Raw genomic sequence first — 17,743 nt, 5'->3', positions numbered from 1 at the left:
GAAGCCGAATCCAGGACACGCAGGCTGAATGTCGACTAGTTTCTACTGAAACTGTCGATGCCGCTTGACATTCGGCCTGTGTGTACTAGGCTTTACTCAATCCAGCGCTGTGCCCATATGCAGCGGCTCCCCTCACATCCCGGTCTCCCAGGCTTTGCTAAGGCAGCTTGAACCACTCCACTGGCTCCTGCTGTTGTCAATCAAAGTTAGTGAAGATGGAGCGGGAAGGCAGGGGCCAAGCTGTACTGTCTATAGACGCAGGCAGCGGAGCTCAGGAGAGAGTCTGTGTGAGTGCCCCCATAGCACATGGCTTGCAGGAGCAAGAGCTGGGGATCCAAGAAGAGGAGGTTTGGGCCTGATCTGCTCATTGCACAGAGCAGGTATGGATAAACCTTTTTTTTTTGTTTGTTTTTAATGTATCATTTATAATTACATTAATGTATCTAAAATGATCTTTCCTTTTCAATCTGCAGTCACTGTAATGTTGTAAAATGCAAGGCAATATGATAGCCTGGCGGGGCTTTTTACATTGTTAGTGCACACAACGCCTCCAAAAAATGTCAGCTCCTGCTTGTGTACTTGGTGCACCATGATACAAGTCGAATTTTAGATATGCAATATGAATTTCAGTTTTGATGAGATACTCCACAAAGCTAAAATACTTCTAAAGTGATGCAGAAACTGCAACTTTTCTCATTAGAATGCTGAGTGCGCATTATTTATTGTGTTTTTCTGCCTCTTTGTAATATCCTCTCTGAGCTCCCAAACTACTCTTCTTTCCCCTCATTTCCCTTTGTTCGTAATGAGCAGTGCACGTCAGTTGTGGTCATGTGCATAGCTCTATGCACACTACATATCCCATAGCCCAAGAGAGGGTGGCTATGTTCTTACATACAATGAGACCACAGAGAATGAACATAGACATCCTTAATTTTGCATTAAAGGTACTGTACATACTAAAATAGAATTTTAATTTTTTAAACCAGTTTAGTGTCACTTTAAGCTTAAAAAAGAAATAGATTTGTTAGAAGAAAGCTGAGCCATGCTCACCGAAATGTGACTTCCACTGCAGAGTCGATAAGTATGCTTGCAGAGAGCTGTAAGGGAGCACCCTGGGTAACGATGCCTGGGATGCCGGAGATCTTAAGGTCGCGCATCGGGTTCATCTTTTCTACAGTCACGTTGTAACTAACCGAAGCATTGCTAACATGGTTTGAAGCTGTCAACTGTGGGAAACAAACAAGTTTTAGGCTTGGTTCACACTGATGCGACCTAGAATCCGACTGGTGAGGCCCCAAGTCGGATGACATGTGACATTCAATGTTTCCTATGGGAGCGGTCTTAACCACTTCAGCCCCGGAAGATTTGGCTGCTGAATGACCGGGCCATTTTTTGCGATTCTGCACTGCGATGCTTTAACTGACAATTGCGCGTTCATGCGACGCTGTACCCAAACAAAACTGCCATCTTTTTTTCCCCACAGATAGAGCTTTCTTTGGTATTTGATCACCTCTACGGTTTTTATTTTTTGCACTATAAACAAAAAGAGAGCGACAATTTAAAAAAAAAACAAAAAAACACAACATTTTGTACTTTTTTCTATAAAAAAAAAATCCCTTTTTTTGTTTTTTTTTTTAAAAAGCTACTGGTAATTTTTTTTCAGTTTAGGCCGATATGTATTCTTCTACATGTCTTTGAAAAAAAAATAAAAAACGCAATAAGCGTATATTGATTGTCTTGTACAAAAGTTATAGTGTCTACAAAATAGGGGATAGATTTATAGAATTTTGTTTATTATTTTTTTTTTTCCTAGTAATGGCTGTGATCTGCAATTTTTTTAATCGGGACTGTGACATTATGGCGGACACATCTGACACTTTTTTGGGACCATTGGCATTTATACAGCGGTCAGTGCTATAAAGATACACTGATTACTGTAAAAATGTCACTGGCAGGGAAGGGGGTTAACACTAGGAAGCGATCAAGGGGTTAACTGTGTTCCCTGCTACGCGTTTCTAACTGAAGGGGGGGGGGACTGACTAAAGGAAATGACAGATTGTGGTTCCTAGCTATTAGGTACACACGATCTGTCTCTTCTCACAGAGCAGAACAGGGATTTGTGTGTTTACACACACACTTCCGTGTTCTGCCTCACATGCCAGCAATCGCTCATGGCTGGGGGTCATCGCGACCGTCGGTCACGAGCATTGGCACCCCCACAGTGCAGCAGGCATGGGCACGCACCTGCTATCCCAATCCAATGAGCCTACGTATAGCTATGGTGGCTTTCGGGATTGTGCCGACCTGCCGCAGTAAAATGACAGCGGCTGGTCGGCAAGCGGTTAACTGATACTACACTGATCTGTCCGACTTTAGAAAAGGTTCCTGCACTACTTTGGTTCAATTTTCATACCACTTCAATGCCACAGTGTGTAAAATCAAAGTCGTATCCCAAAGTTGCACTGAAAGTCGTGCAACTTTGGAGTCAGGCTAGTGTGAACTGAGCCTAAGTGAGGGTTCACACTGTCGCCCAACTCTCATCCAACTCTGATGCCACCCCGTACAGCGCGACTTCAGCGTGGCTTGCAAAACGGCTTCTGTATAGAAGTCAATGCAAGCTGCTCCGATGTCACCCTCAAGTAGTACAGGAATGTTTTCTAAGTTGGAGCGACTTAAGTTGCTCCTGTTAGAGTGGTTCCATTGTACTGCATGGACTGCAACTTGTCAGCCTGACAGGGCGCCCCTGTGAACCACCACTTACATTGAGTTATAATGGCTACAATGTACACTTTGGGAAAACATAATTCTATGAATATACAGTGGATATAAAAATCCTACACACCCCTGTTAAAATGTCAGGTTTCTGTGATGTAAAAAAAATGAGACAAAGAGAGAAGAGGTCATTTCAGAATTTTTTCCACCTTTAATGTGATCTATAAACTGTACAACTCAATTGAACAACAAACTGAAATCTTTTAGGTGGAAGAAAGTAAAACTAAAAAACGAAAATGATATGGTTGCATAAGTGTGCACACCCTTAAACTAATACTTTGTTGAAGCACCTTTTGATTTTATTACAGCACTCAGTCTTTTTGGGTATGAGTCTATCAGCATGGCACATCCTGACTTGGCAACATCTGCCCACTCTTCTTTGCAAAAACACTCCATATCTGTCAGATTGTGAAGGCATCTCCTGTGCACAGCCCTCTTCAGATCACCCCACAGATTTTCAATCTGATTCAGGTCTGGGCTCTGGCTGGGCCATTCCAGAACTTTAATCTTCATCTGGTGAAGCCATTCCATTGTAGATTTGGATGTATGCTTAGGGTCTCTATGCTGAAAGATGAAGTTCCTCTTCATCTTTAGCTTTCTAGTAGAAGCCTGAAGGTTTTGTGCCAATATTGATGGGTATTTGGAACTGATCATAGTTCCCTCTACCTTGACTAAGGCCCCTGTTCCAGCTGAAGAAAAACAACTCCAAAGCATAATGCTGTTACCACCATGCTTCACTGTGGGTATGGTGTTCTTTTGGTGATGTGCAGTGTTGTTTTTGTGCCAAACATATATTTTAGAATTATGGCCAAAAAGTCCAATCTTGATTTCATCAGACCATAACACATTTTCCCACATGCTTCTGGGAGACTTCAGATTATTTTTTTACAAAATTTAGCCAGGCTTAGATGTTTTTCTTCATAAGAAAAGGCTTCCATCTTGCCACTCTACCCCATAGCCCAGACAAAATACGGGAGATTGCTGTCACCTGTACCACACAGCCAGTACTTGCCAGATATTCCTGCAGCTCCTTTAATGTTGCTGTAGGCCACTTGATTTTGTCTTTTCATCAATTTTGGAGGGACCTCCAGTTCTTGGTGATGTCACTATTGTGCCATATTTTCTCCACTTGATGATGACTATTTTCACTGTGTTCCATGGTATATCTAATGCCTTGGAAATTCTTTTATAGCCTTCTACTGACTGATACCATTTAATAACGAGATCCTTCTGATGCTTTGGAAGCTCTCTCTGGACCGTGGCTTTTGCTATAGAATGCGAAAGAAAATCCAAACAACCAACAGTATAACTCTCAATTAGGTCTTTCAAGGATGTGGGGCTGTCGCTTAGGTGAGCACTAGAGTTGCCACTTCATCCCTTTAAACCCAAACACATATTAATTACACAGGTTCTGGTGCTAATTTAATGCAGATAATCCACGAAGTGAGTTTAATTACCATCTTAATCAGCCACAGAACCTGTGTAATTTATATGTGTTCAGGTTTAAAGGGATGAGGTGGCAACCCTAGTGAGCACACATTTGGAGTAAAAGAGGTGTACTGTTGGTTGTTTGGATTATAATATATAGGATGTGGATGTGAGTGGTTGTCCCCGGAATCGGTAAACTGAACCCCCCTTTATAGTGACTAAGAAAATGTCAGGAAAGACCTACTAGAAAAGCTTTACATTATTTAGGCTTAATCAGAGGCACTTTAAATGATGGCAGGTGTGTACTGACTCCTATTTAACCCGAGTTTGAAAGTGATTGCTTGATTCTGAACACCACTACTTCCCCAGTTATAAAAGGGTGTGCACACTTATACAACCACATTATTTTAGTTTTTTATTTTTACTCCTCCCCCCACTAAAAGATTTGGGTTTGTTTTTCAATTGAGTTGTACAGTTTATAGGTTGCATTAAAGGTCAAAAAAGTTCTGAAATGATTTATCTTTTTGTCTAATATTTTTACATCACAGAAACCTGACATTTTAACAGGTATGCGTAGACTTTTTATATCCACTGTACTACTTTAGGCTCTATTCACACTTGTGCGACTTGTCATGTGATTTTGGACACTAAAGTCGAAAGACAAATCTCACCCCATGTTTTTCAATTACAACCGTTCAAATATGTGTGACTTTAAAAAGGTTCCTGCACTACTTTGGTCTGACTTTTTTTGCGACTTGAGTGCCATAGACTGCAATGTAAACCCTCAAAAGTCACATGAAAGTCACACCTGAATGTTATACATGCAACAGTTGTGCAACAGTTTCCAATATAATTGGTCAAAGCCAAAGTAGCATCCAAGTCGCACCCATCCAAAGTTGCATCAAAGTTTCAGTTCGAAACAAAAGCAACAAGAGCAATGGACTCATCATATTTGGATGCCAAGACAAAAAACGTCCCCAAACACTTACTGTGAGCTTGTACACAGCGGCAGACTGATAGATCACATTGAAGGCGGTGTTGTAATATGTAAAAGATGAGCGGTCGTCCACAATCCATTTAAAGATCACGTCTGATCCGGATTCCACAGAAGCAACATTATTCTACAAAGGGGAATAAGTACAATGTAATGGAGATGAACAAAAAACATAGCAGAAAAAAAAACGGGTGACATTTATAACATCCACAGTAACAATCAAATGGACACTACAATTTCTTAAAGCGGAGCTAAACTTACCTTTCCTCTAACGGTCTCCATCCCTGATCTTTTCACTGGCCGTTGCGGGATGATGTCACGTCTGCAAATGCGTCAGTCATCCAGGTGTCTTGTCTAATAACGTCCTCCATCGGATAGTGTCCGCTGTGTACTGCGCATGCGCAGTACACAGCAACACAGATTCCGAAAATTGCCGAGGATGAACGGCGCCTGCGCCGTGAGTCCAGGTTCTATCCCCACTATCCAAGTGGACATAGAGTAGGAATAAAAAAGAGTTGAGCGCAGCGAGGCCGAGCCCGAAGCGTGGCGAGCGAAGCTCGCCCGCGAGGGGCCCTTTAATACTCACAACCCTATGTCCGCTTGGATGGTGGGGCTACCACCTCCACTCATGGCGCAGGCGCCGTTCAGCTTCGGAAATTTTCCGAAGCTTCGTCTGCTCCATATTGCGCATGCGCAGTATGGGGCGGACGCTATATGATGGCCGGACACTATACGGCAGAACACCGGCACACAGGGACCATGCCGGTGATGTAACCTGAGCCGCCCATACACAATTTACATGCTGGAAAAATCAGCAGGTAGGTGTACTTCATCTCATACCTGACTGTTCCCTGTGGAAGCTGCAAATCACTGTAGTAGTCACCGCTATAACAGTGATATCAGCGATCTTCCAGGGCCTGTGCCAAGCAACTGCCCTTCTGCAGAGTAACCACAGGGGGGCGCTCCCTTGGCACTACCATCATTCACCAAACGCCTTCAATTTTTTTAAATGAATACAAGAATTTCCTTGATTAGATAAGGTGGAGATTGTGAGGTCACTGCCCCGCCTTTTTACCTTATCCAATCAGTATATGTCTTGTATAAAAAAAAAAAAGAATATATTTAATAAAGGAATTCTGTGAATGGCGGTGTTTCATCACATTTGGCTACCCACTGGACTGTGCATGCGCGACATATGTGTTCCAACACTGTGGCGATCTGCTCTTTCACAGAATTTTGTGGCCACACCCCTGAGTCCAAGTTCAAGCCCCACCACCCAGGTGGACATAGAGTCAGATTATAATTATACCGAGCAAAGCGAGGCCGTGCCCGAAGCATGGCGAGCAAAGCGAGGCTGTGCCCGAAGCATGGCGAGCAAAGCGAGGCTGTGCCCGAAGCATGGCGAGCGGCCCTGTGGCAAAGTGGTCTTACAACAGTGTTGGAAGGCATATGGCAGCGTCATGCATACGCACTCCAGTGGGTAGCAAAATGTGATGGGTCACCGAATGTGACGAAACAGCGGCAGTGGAAAGTGAGCAAAACCCTTCATCTCTATAGTAAATACGCAGAAGGGAAGCTATTCGGCTATAGCGGCAATCCTGTATTTGCTACTGCAGAGGTTAATGCCTTCCACCATGAGATATGCATACTTCTATTGATCCTAGCTAGACCAATGTAACTATGCAATAAAAAAAATCATACATAGACTTCAGCTTTAAGGATACACTCTAGTCAAAACTGAGACTTGAGATGCATACAGGGAACATATTCTAATTCTTTAGTGGTTGTAAACCTTTACATTTACCCAGTAAAGAGACTATCCTCAGGTCATACACAGAGACTAAGCAAATCATCCTATATAACTTGTATCTTTTTATCTGCAGTCTTCTTTTTTCTATCTACATCTGTTCAAAGTCCAGAATTTATAAGCTTATCTCAGAGTTAAGAAAAAAAGAAGGTGGCGAGCTGAAGTTATACTCTGCAAAGCTGATTTAAGGGAAGAGACAACACCGCCCACCCCCCTTTTCAAACAACACACAGGAATAGAGCAGAGGCTGTTAATCTGCTGGAGGTCCCTCCCCTGTCACCTTTTTTCTCTTGGTGTCAGGAAAACTTGTCAGAAGTGACTCATGTTAGCAGAGGAATGAAGCAGTGGACAGAAATGACACCTGGTGCTCTTAATTGAGACAAGTGCACACTATAGACTAGGGGTAGGCAACCTTAACGAGGTGGAGATCTACCGGAACAACATGGGAGAAGTCAAAGATCATGGGGCACAGTGTCGCCTCCTCTCACCTGATTTAAACCTCTAAAAACTCAATGAATAAGGTTGACAATAATGGACTTTTTAGGCATAAATATAGATATAACAAAAAGAGGGGGGTCATTTCAAACAATTTTTATTTCTAAAAAACAGACAAGATCTCGGTGCCTCAGAGCATAATCTTTCACTGTCTAGCGTATTGTAAGTACATCATATTCTACATATATTCCCATAGGCATCCAATGTGGGAACATCAAGGAACAAACAACCATCAATACAAAAATTAGTTTATACAGACAGTATATCACAGCCGAATCAGCTCAGAGATACTCAAATGCTCTACATGTTTCGCGTTCACCATAACGCTTCATCAGGAGCTTATAACTTTTTATTCCCTATGGATAGCCAAAAAGAAAAAAAGCATCTCTACAGGGGTAAGGCAGTAGTATAGCCCGTATATCATATATAAAGAGGCACAAAAGTAAGCGAAGATTCCGGAAATACAGGACAAGAAAAAAGAAGAAGGGTTGTATAACCCGTGATCTTCCAGCTATTTCCCAATGGTTTCCGACCTATCCTTGCGGTAGAGGGAGAGAAGAAAACCAACCCTCAATGCCTTCCTAGCCACACACCGGGGCTGCTGTGCTCACAGTACCCTTAAGGCTCATTCCCACGATGTTGGGGGGGGGGGGGGGGGACTCTGTGGTTGAGTTGTAATTTTACTGCCTCCAATCCCTACCCCCTTTAGCTGCCGAGGCAGCACCCAAAGGTGTACACATGCCGCAGCAGGAATCACACCCCCTTTTGCTTTTGGTGGGTGCTACCGCCTACCAATCACAACCCATTCAAGTATGTGGGGCCACTCTGCAAGTGCCCTGCAACAGCATGCTTCTGCAGGCTCCAAGGGGTTAAAGCAGGTTGTGAGAAAGCAAGGGGTTGGTGGTTCAGCTTTAGGGCCGGTTCACACAGCGGGCGATGCGAGGCGACACGACTCGCCTCGCCTCGCTCCCGCAAGTCGCCCCCGTTCTGTACAATGGAACCGTTCTGAGAGGAGCGACTCGAGTCGCTCCGACTCAGAAAAAAGGTTCCTGTACTACTTTCGGGCGACCTCGGGGCGACTTGCATTGACTTCTATACAGAAGTCATTTGCAAGTCGCCGCCGAGGCCGCTGCAGGTCGCGGCGAGGCAAGTCGGAGTCGCCTCGCCTCGCCTGCAGTGTGAACCGGCCCTTAGGTTTTATGGTGAATTTTTCACCTTATCTATGACACTTATATCTAGTCTATAGAGCAGTATGGGATGGGCACAGAGGGGATTTACAATGCTTTCACTATGCTCTGAACAGCTTTCTTGAAGCCTTGAAGGGTCTTTTAGCTCCAATCTGCATCTGTTCAACAAATATCTTAATGAGAAGGTTGGCACTCACTTCAAACAAGCTGTTATCAGACTTTGGCAGGCTTTCACAAAGCTTTAGCACTGCTTGAAGCTTGCTGGAAGCCTGCTAACAGCTTGCAGGGACAGGAAGCATTTCCTATTAAAGTTAAACTCCAGGCAACCATCTAAACACACAGATGAAATACTTATATGAAAGTCGACTAAAAATTCCATATCTGTTCATACGGTTCTCAGATCTCAGCCAAGAAGTCTGCACTATTTTCTCTGTTACTCTTAAGGAATGCAGCGGTGACACCTTCCCGGCTACAGCCTGCTGACTGGACAGCGAAGGAGCAGAGGGAGACTGAGTGGTCATCTCTCTGCTTTCTCCTCTGTTCAGAACATTTGCATGAAACACACATGATTGATTTCTAGTGTGGTCTCTCAGTCTTTTCAGATACAGCAAAAAGTAGGTACTGACAGACGTTGTATTTATGTAGCAGGTTCTGGTAAAATGTCACCCCTCATCTCCTGACATTCACCTTCACTATATTCCCCTGCTGCTCTCTGTCCTTGTTTAACTTTCTGCAAGGTCTCAGATTTAGCTTACACAGGGTTAGTGACATTCTCCACTGCAACCATATGACAGTGTTCAGGTCTGGTCATTGGCCCCTCAGGCCCATACGGATTCTCTCCTCCCACACACCACCTTGTGACAGCATTCAGGCCTGACCATTGTCCCCTCAGGCCCATGCATATTGTCTTCTTCCACCATGTGACAGTGTTCAGGCCTGACCATTGTCCCCTTTGGTCCATGCACATTCTCCCCTCCCACCACATGACAGTGTTCAGGCCCGGCCATTGTCCCCTCAGGCACATGCATATTCTCTTCTCCCACCATGTGACAGTGTTCAGGCCTGGCCATTGTCCCCTCATGCCCACACATATTCTCCTCTCCCACCATGTGACAGTGTTCAGGCCTGACCATTGTCCCCTCAGGTCCATGCACATTCTCCCCTCCCCCTACATGGCAGGGTTCAGGCCTGGCAATTGTCCCCTCAGGCCTACACATATTCCTCCTCTCCCACCATGTGACAGTGTTCAGGCCTGGCCGTCATCCCCTCAGGCCCATGCATATGCTCTTCTCCCACCATGTGACAGTGTTCAGGCCTGACCATTGTCCCCTCAGGTCCATGCACATTCTCCCCTCCCCCTACATGGCAGGGTTCAGGCCTGGCAATTGTCCCCTCAGGCCTACACATATTCCTCCTCTCCCACCATGTGACAGTGTTCAGGCCTGGCCGTCATCCCCTCAGGCCCATGCATATGCTCTTCTCCCACCATGTGACAGTGTTCAGGCCTGACCATTGTCCCCTCAGGTCCATGCACATTCTCCCCTCCCCCTACATGGCAGGGTTCAGGCCTGGCAATTGTCCCCTCAGGCCTACACATATTCCTCCTCTCCCACCATGTGACAGTGTTCAGGCCTGGCCGTCGTCCCCTCAGGCCCATACATATTCTCTTCTCTCACCATGTGAGAATGTTCAGGCCTGTCCACTGTCCACTCGGGCCCTTGCACAATCTCCCCTCCCACCACAAGTAAATTTTTGGGCCTGGTCACTGTACACGCATATTCTCTCTTCTCACCTTGTGACATGCATCCTGGGAAACAGTGAAAAAGATTGCATTGCCTCTTCATACCTGGAAGAACTGGGTGTTCCAGAACTGAATGATAAAAGCAACAATTTTTGGAAGTACTTTCGAACCACATTCATTAAGTCATCAAATATACTGATGACAATTTTCATACCAATATCCGTAGGAATGTTCATTCAAAAATCGACTAGTTTGCTTAAAAAACTGGCTGCGGGACTCTCTGCTATAAAATTTTTGAAAGAACAAATGTGCCAAGAGACGGGAGTCAGCTGCTGGCAGATTAAAGAGGTTGCAAAGGTCATTTTTATTACCTTAAGGATCGGTTCACATTGAGGCAGCGCGACTGCCTCAGACGACCTGCATCTGACTTCCGCGGCACCTTGTAAAACGACTTCTGTATAGAAGTCAATGCAAGTCGCCTGAAGTCGCCTCAAAAGTAGTACAGGAACCTTTTTCTAAGTTGGAGCAACTTGTGTCGCTCCTAATAGAACGGTTCCATTGTACAGAATGGAGCGTGACTTGTCAGGCGGCTAAGTCGCCTGACAAGTTGCCCCAGTGTGAACCGAGTCTAAAGCACAACTTCAGTCATTTTTCATCTTTCCATCTATTAAATCTTCTGCCCTTGTTGTTTTAATTTTGGATAGTAAAACATTTATTTTTTTCCTGCCAGTAAATACCTTATACAGCCTACTTCCTGTTTCTTGTCTGATAAAAAGCCTAGGCTTATGAGATCATGCACAGCTCTCTCTCACTCTTGTGAGAGAGTTTGCCTGGAAGGGAGGGGGGATGCGTCATAAGAGGGCCAATGAGAGCTGCTGAGCTGTAGGTGTGCCTCTGTGTGTCTGTGTAAATCCAGGAAGTGAACAGGCAGCAGCTTCAGCTGCCCACAGTTAAAGTGGATGCAGCCAGACTCAGTGAAGGGAGATTTCTGCAGCACATTTGGCAAGTACAGAAACTGTATATATAAATAATATGCAAAGTGGTTGAAGGGACGCTTCAAAATGGCAAAGATGTTTTTATTACAAATTCTGTGGGCAGACTGCAGTTTCTCTTTAATGCATTCTCTGCATTAAGGTAAAACTTTTTTAATGCTAGCTCCTGCCCTCCCCAAATACTTTCCTGAGCCTGATCTCAATCCAGCACTTTGCTGATCTGCAGCGCCACTCTTCTCTCTAATCACAGGAAACGCAGCGAGATCCATTGGCTCTTTCTGCTGTCAAACAAATCCCCTGAGCAGACAGTGGGAGTGCAAGGCTGAGCCACACTGTGTGTGTTAATAGATGCACAAAGCCCGGATTGGTATCAAGCTCAGCACTTGGAGAGAAGGAGGAGCCAAGACTGCTATTGGGGGACCCCAGAAAAAGAGGATTAGGGCTGCTCTGTACAAAACCATTGCACAGAGCAGGTAAGCATGACATGTTTGTTATTTTATAAAAAAAATATATATATATATATTAAACCGTTACAATCACTTTAACAGATCATAAACAATAGAAATCAAGTTATGAAGGGATATCCTGTACACACGGGTCTAACTTGCACCAGATCACAATACAATGTTCCTTTCTGCACCATTTTAAGACAAAACAACTTTGTCCGCTCTGGCCCGGCATCCCACTACATGCTCTGGGAGCCAAATAATCTTTCTGTATGTTTAGAAGTTTACAGTGGTTTATAGGCCTTGCATTAGGTTTGTTTTTTGTAGGTTGTCATGCTTCATTTTTTAACAAAAATCTGACATGTTCACTTCTGGCAGAATCCACGCTAACTGCCGTTGCATCCTGACATAAGGGCGCCACATGGAGAAAGCATGATGGGAAACCGGATAGGAGGAGAGAGAGGAAAAAATTGCACAGTCGACTTGGCAGTGAGTCACTGGCTGCGGTTTCTGCATCAGCTATCTTTAGGCATGATGTGATTACGTCAGTTAATTATATAAGATAATAGCCTGCAGCACTGGAAAATTAGGCAGTATGGCACCCGTAGCAAACCCTTTTACTCCAAAACCTTCTGACATTTATTAGCTAGCAATGTGATTAGTTACAAAGCATTGTCATTGGTGTATGTGTTCCTTAAAGCGGATCTCCACCCTGAAGTGGAAGTTCCGCTCATCTGATCCCTCCCCCCCCTCTGGTGCCACAATTGGCACCTTTCAGGGGGGAGGGGGGTTCAGAAACCTGTACAATCCAGGTATCTGCACCCACTTCCGGGACAAGCTAGCCGCAGCTAGCCACAGATGCCCCGCCCCCCCCCCCCCCCCATTGTGTTCTGGGAAACACACAGTTCAGACCAGTAGAGACGTGCAGAGCGACTCGCGCATGCGCAGTAGGGAACCGGGCAGTGAAGCCGCAATGCTTCACTTCCCGATTCCCTGACAGAGGATGGCGGTGGGGGCAGCGGAGAGACAAGCGATTGCTCGTCATCTGCGCCGACAGCGCTGGACCCTGGGACAGGTAAGTGTCAATTTATTAAAAGTCAGCTGCTGCAATATTTGTAGCTGCTGGCTTTTAATATTTTTTTTTAAAGGTGCAGCTCCTCTTTACGGTATCACGGGCAAAATGAACCCCTACCCACTGATGCCTTACCAGCACTCCGCATTCCCTAGCTACTTGTCTGATTGTTATGATGCCCCTTTCGCTTTAATGCTCTCTATGTCACAGCTCTTGAACAAGTATGCAGTTAGAAAAGGCCGACAAAAAAAAGGTCAGAAGTACCTATCTGCAGACAGCAACAACCTCTCTTTATTACAGCCCCTCCTTTTACAGCTCTAGCTAATTTTTCAATGAGAGGGAGAGTGTATTTAAGCAGACAACTAGTGCTGTGCCCTCTCTTTAGCTATCCCATATGACTCTGGGAATCCATAGTCAGGTATTCTGGGTGGACAGCACCAGCAGCAAAGCTGGGGCCAAAATAGAAAAAGAGAGGGGGTTGTAGCACAGGGAGCATTATTTACTGTTCATTTAGGTTCAATAATCAAGCAATGTTTCAGACATGCATTCCCTTCATGGCTAATCATAAAACAGAATGCAAGACAGAACAGGAGATAAAAAGTAGCAACATAATCCTGCTGCATTATATTGTTACTTTTTTACATTTTTCTTGTAATATAGAATGATTACTGTATATTCATTCCTTGTCACTTCTGGATTGGTCTATTGTATAATAGGCTTGAATAAGGGCAGGGGTGCCTGAAACATTACTTGATTATTGTTGAATCAAAGTGAACAATAAGTAATACTCTCTACTTCACCACCCACTCTTTATATATATATATATATATATATATATATACACACATATATATATACATACACACACACACACACCGTTTTGCTCATAAGTTTACATACCCTGGCAGAATTTATGATTTCTTGGCCATTTTTTCAGGGAATATGTATTATTACACAAAAGCTTTTCTTTCACTCATGGTTAATGTTTGGCTGAAGCCATTTATTATCAATCAACTGTGTTTACTCATAATCACCACAGAAACTACCCAAATGACCCTGATGAAAAGTTTACATACCCTGGTGATTTTGGCCTGATAACATGCACACAAGTTGACACAAAGGGGTTTGAATGGCTATTAAAATGTAACCATCCTCACCTGTGATCTGTTTGCTTGTAATTAATGTGTGTGTATAAAAGGTCAATGAGTTTCTGGCCTCCTGGCAGACCCTTGCATCTTTCATCCAGTGCTGCACTGATATTTCTGGATTCTGTGTCATGGGGAAAGCAAAAGAATTGTCAAAGGATCTGCAGGAACATGTAGTTGAACTGTATAAAACAGGAAAGGGATATAAAAAGATATCCAAACAATTTAGACTGCCAATCAGCAGTGTTCAAACTCTAATCAAGAAGTGGAAAATGAGGGGGTTCTGTTGAAACCAAACCACGGTCAGGTAGATCAACTAGGGTTTCAGCCACAACTGCCATGAAAATAGTTCGGGATGCAAAGAAAAACCCACAAATAATTTCAGGGGAAATACAGGACTCTCTGAAAACATGTGGTGTGGCTGTTTCAAGATGCACAATAAGGAGGTATTTGAAGAAAGATGGGCTGCATGGTCGAGTCGCCAGAAGAAAGCCATTACTATGCAAATGCCACAAAGTATCCCACTTACAATATGCCAAACAGCACAGAGACAAGCCTCAAACGCTCAAAAAGCCATTTGGAGTGATGAAACCAAAATGTAGCTTTTTGGCCACAACCATAAACACTACATTTGGAGAGGAGTCAATAAGGCCTATGATGAAAGATACAGCATTCCTATGGTGAAACACGGAGGTGGATCACTGATGTTTTGGAATGTGTGAGCTACAAAGGCACAGGAAATTTGGTCAAAACTGATGGCAAGATGAATGCAGTATGTGATCAAAAAATACTGGAGGAACATTTGCATTCATCAGCCATGAAGCTGCGCATGGGATGTTCCAACATGACAATGATCCAAAAACACAAGGCCATGTTGACCTGTCATTGGCTACAGCAGAATAAAGTGAAGGTTCTGGAGTGGCCATCTCAGTCTCCTGACCTCCATATCATTGAACCACTCTGGGGAGATCTCAAACATGCAGTTCATACAAGACAGCCCAAGAATTTACAGGAAATTGAGGCTATTTGCCAAGAGGAATGGGCAGCTTTACCATCTGAGAAGACGAAGAGCCTCATCCACAAATACCACAAAAGACTTCAAGTTGTCATTGATGTTAAAGGGGGCAATACATGGTATGAAGAACTGGGGTGTGTAAACTTTTGATCAGGGTCATTTGGGTAGTTTTTGTTGTCATTATGATTAAAAAAGAGTAAACACAGTCGACTGATAATAAATGGCTTCAGCCAAACACTAACCATGAGTGAAAGAAAATATTTTGTGTAATCATTAATTTTCTCTGCAAAATGGGGAAAACAGTCATAAATTTTGTCAGGGTATGTAAACTTATGTGCGCAACTTTATTATTATTTTATATTATATATATATATATATATATATATATATATATATATATATATATATATATACATATACATATACATATACATACATACATACATATATACAGACACACACACACATCGAAAAAAAAAGTTCAAAAGCTTCAAATAATACATTTCTGATTTACTTTAGCATGGAATTAAAACTGCTAAGACAAGTCTGCCTCAAACTAATGCATGTCAAAAATAGACACCCATACAGCAAAAAATAAAAATAAAATATATATATCTGTGCACATTAAGGTTAAACAGAAAATGGTAAATTACAGTTTTTTTTTTTTTATGTGCTCTACAAGCTCTCAAAGATTAAAGGTTGGTTCAGACACATTTTCCTGTAGATCTGTAATTTGTGCATGGCACCTATGTGATATAAGGTCAACTTACCACTCGGGTGTTGAGCAGCACTCTGGCTTGAGGGTAAGGGCTTGTGCTCAGTCCTCTGATTGGGTCCTCCATCTTGACTAAAAATGATATATTTTGGGAGCTTATCTCATTTTGTACAGTTATTGAAACTTCCACAACCCCTCTCCCCAGCCCAAGCAGATTGACCTCAGAGTAGGAAATGTCTTCTTTATCTGTGGTACATTCCATGGATACAGCAAAACATTTTGGAGGACATGTCCGACTGAAGTTCCAAGTCTGGTTGTTGCCAGCCCAAAATGAGGTGGCATCGGAGCCTGAAAGAATCTTGAGAATCAAAACAGGATTGTCACTGGGAATGTAGTAGATTTCATCTTGTGGTGTTGGATAGACGACACTCAGACCAGAAACCGGTGATACCACACTAAAGCTGTAAGACTGCGTAGCTTCGTACAACTGGTTGGTAAAGTTTGCCGTGACTGTATATTTTCCAGGAGGCCATAGACCAGGGTTTAGTTGATCACTGAAAATCAAGGCAAGCTCTTTGGTGGTGCCAATGACTCTTAATGAGCATGTGTTGTTGATAAGTGCTTCTCCTACGAGGGGCCCAGGAATACAGGTAACCCAATCTGACTGGTAGAATGCATAGTATGATCTGGAGGAGTGGCAGTGTAGAAATGTTTTGTTGGGGGCATCATGTTGTAGAACAATGAGGTAATTGGGGAGCATTTGAACACTTACATCTTCAAACGTTGCCTAAAAAATGAAGAGTGAAAACAGAGGAGTACAAGCATTAACATCAAGATTGCTGTATTGTATAGGGAAGGGCCTCTCAAAAGGCACCATGTGTACACTGCTGGTTCAAATTCTCCCTGTAGGTGGTACATGAAAGACGCAAGGATGTATGGGCTGGAAAGTTATGCATGACAACTTGTAAGATCTAGGGTTAGCTAGAAGGGAGCATGTTCCTTTAACCAAAAGAGTAAATGTGTCCACTGATATGGGCTCTAGGGGCATCTTGAACAGCAACATGTATTAAATAGAGACTAGCTTTCTTAGAAGCTGGAGTATTGGAATAAAGAAGGCAGGAAGAAGGATGAGCTTGGTAGGTAATACGCAAGCCTACTTGCAGCCAAATTGTTTATTCTCCTTTGGATAAAGCAAAGAAGATTAAGAGATTTTTGCCTTATTTTCTTTCATGTCATAAAGTGATGTTCAGTCTCTCCAAGGGGGACCAAAACAAAACCAAAAACACATTTTTACTAGAGTGGGGAAGATTAGAACTTCTGATAATGTATACATTTCTGTCTGTGCCTTCCTGTCAAAACCACTTCTTAATTTCTTGTACAGGTGTCACAGGGACAGGAATTGAAGACAAGTCTCCCCAATGGCACACACAGAAATAAAACCAGCATACATTTAACTCTAGCTAACTTTACCCAAAACTAAAAAAATAGCTGGGATAAAACTTGAAGATCTATTGCTGCAGACCTCCTCCAGAATATGCCAGTTACTTGGCAGGTATGCGGATTCAGTGGAATCATTACTCTAAAGCTGGCCATACACTAGTAGAATTTTGTTCAAAAGATTTCATTTTAAGAAAATTCTTTACATTTTCTAATGGTCAGTGGGGTCAAATTGATGCAAATTTTTGACTGCTGAGGTGGGAAAATTGAAGACACAGGATAGAAAACTTTTTTCAAATGAGTGACTTTCTAACAGGTAATGTGGTGCTCATTCATGAAATTTCATTCACACCAATATTTAATGTTAAAAGAAAACAACATATTAAAGTACTTCCAAACAACATTCGTCAACTAATCAAATGACTGACGGAAATTGAGAATTTTTGTATAAATGCTCGTGTGAATATTCATTCAGAAATCTAATAGTGAATGGCCAG

The 17,743-nt window shown here is 43.1% G+C and overlaps 1 protein-coding gene across 1 annotated transcript in view; it reads right to left on the bottom strand.

Moving 5' to 3' along the window:
- PKD1 (polycystin 1, transient receptor potential channel interacting) overlaps nucleotides 1–17,743 on the bottom strand; it is a 243,841-nt gene that overhangs the window by 101,647 nt on the left and 124,451 nt on the right. Inside the window, exons 10-12 of the mRNA XM_077449362.1 lie at nucleotides 15,865–16,596; nucleotides 5,190–5,321; nucleotides 1,051–1,226 (exon numbers count right to left, since the gene is read on the bottom strand). Of these exons, the coding sequence (XP_077305488.1) occupies nucleotides 1,051–1,226; nucleotides 5,190–5,321; nucleotides 15,865–16,596 (1,040 nt within the window). The remainder of the gene's footprint in view (nucleotides 1–1,050; nucleotides 1,227–5,189; nucleotides 5,322–15,864; nucleotides 16,597–17,743) is intronic.

The sequence above is a fragment of the Lithobates pipiens genome, unplaced genomic scaffold (genome assembly GCF_037356315.1).
Source record: "Lithobates pipiens isolate NorthernLeopardFrog02 unplaced genomic scaffold, aLitPip1_a1.2 Scaffold_22, whole genome shotgun sequence".
Classification (NCBI taxonomy): domain Eukaryota; kingdom Metazoa; phylum Chordata; class Amphibia; order Anura; family Ranidae; genus Lithobates; species Lithobates pipiens.
Note: the sequence above shows the minus strand (reverse complement) of the source record. Positions and strands in the feature narration are given on the sequence as shown.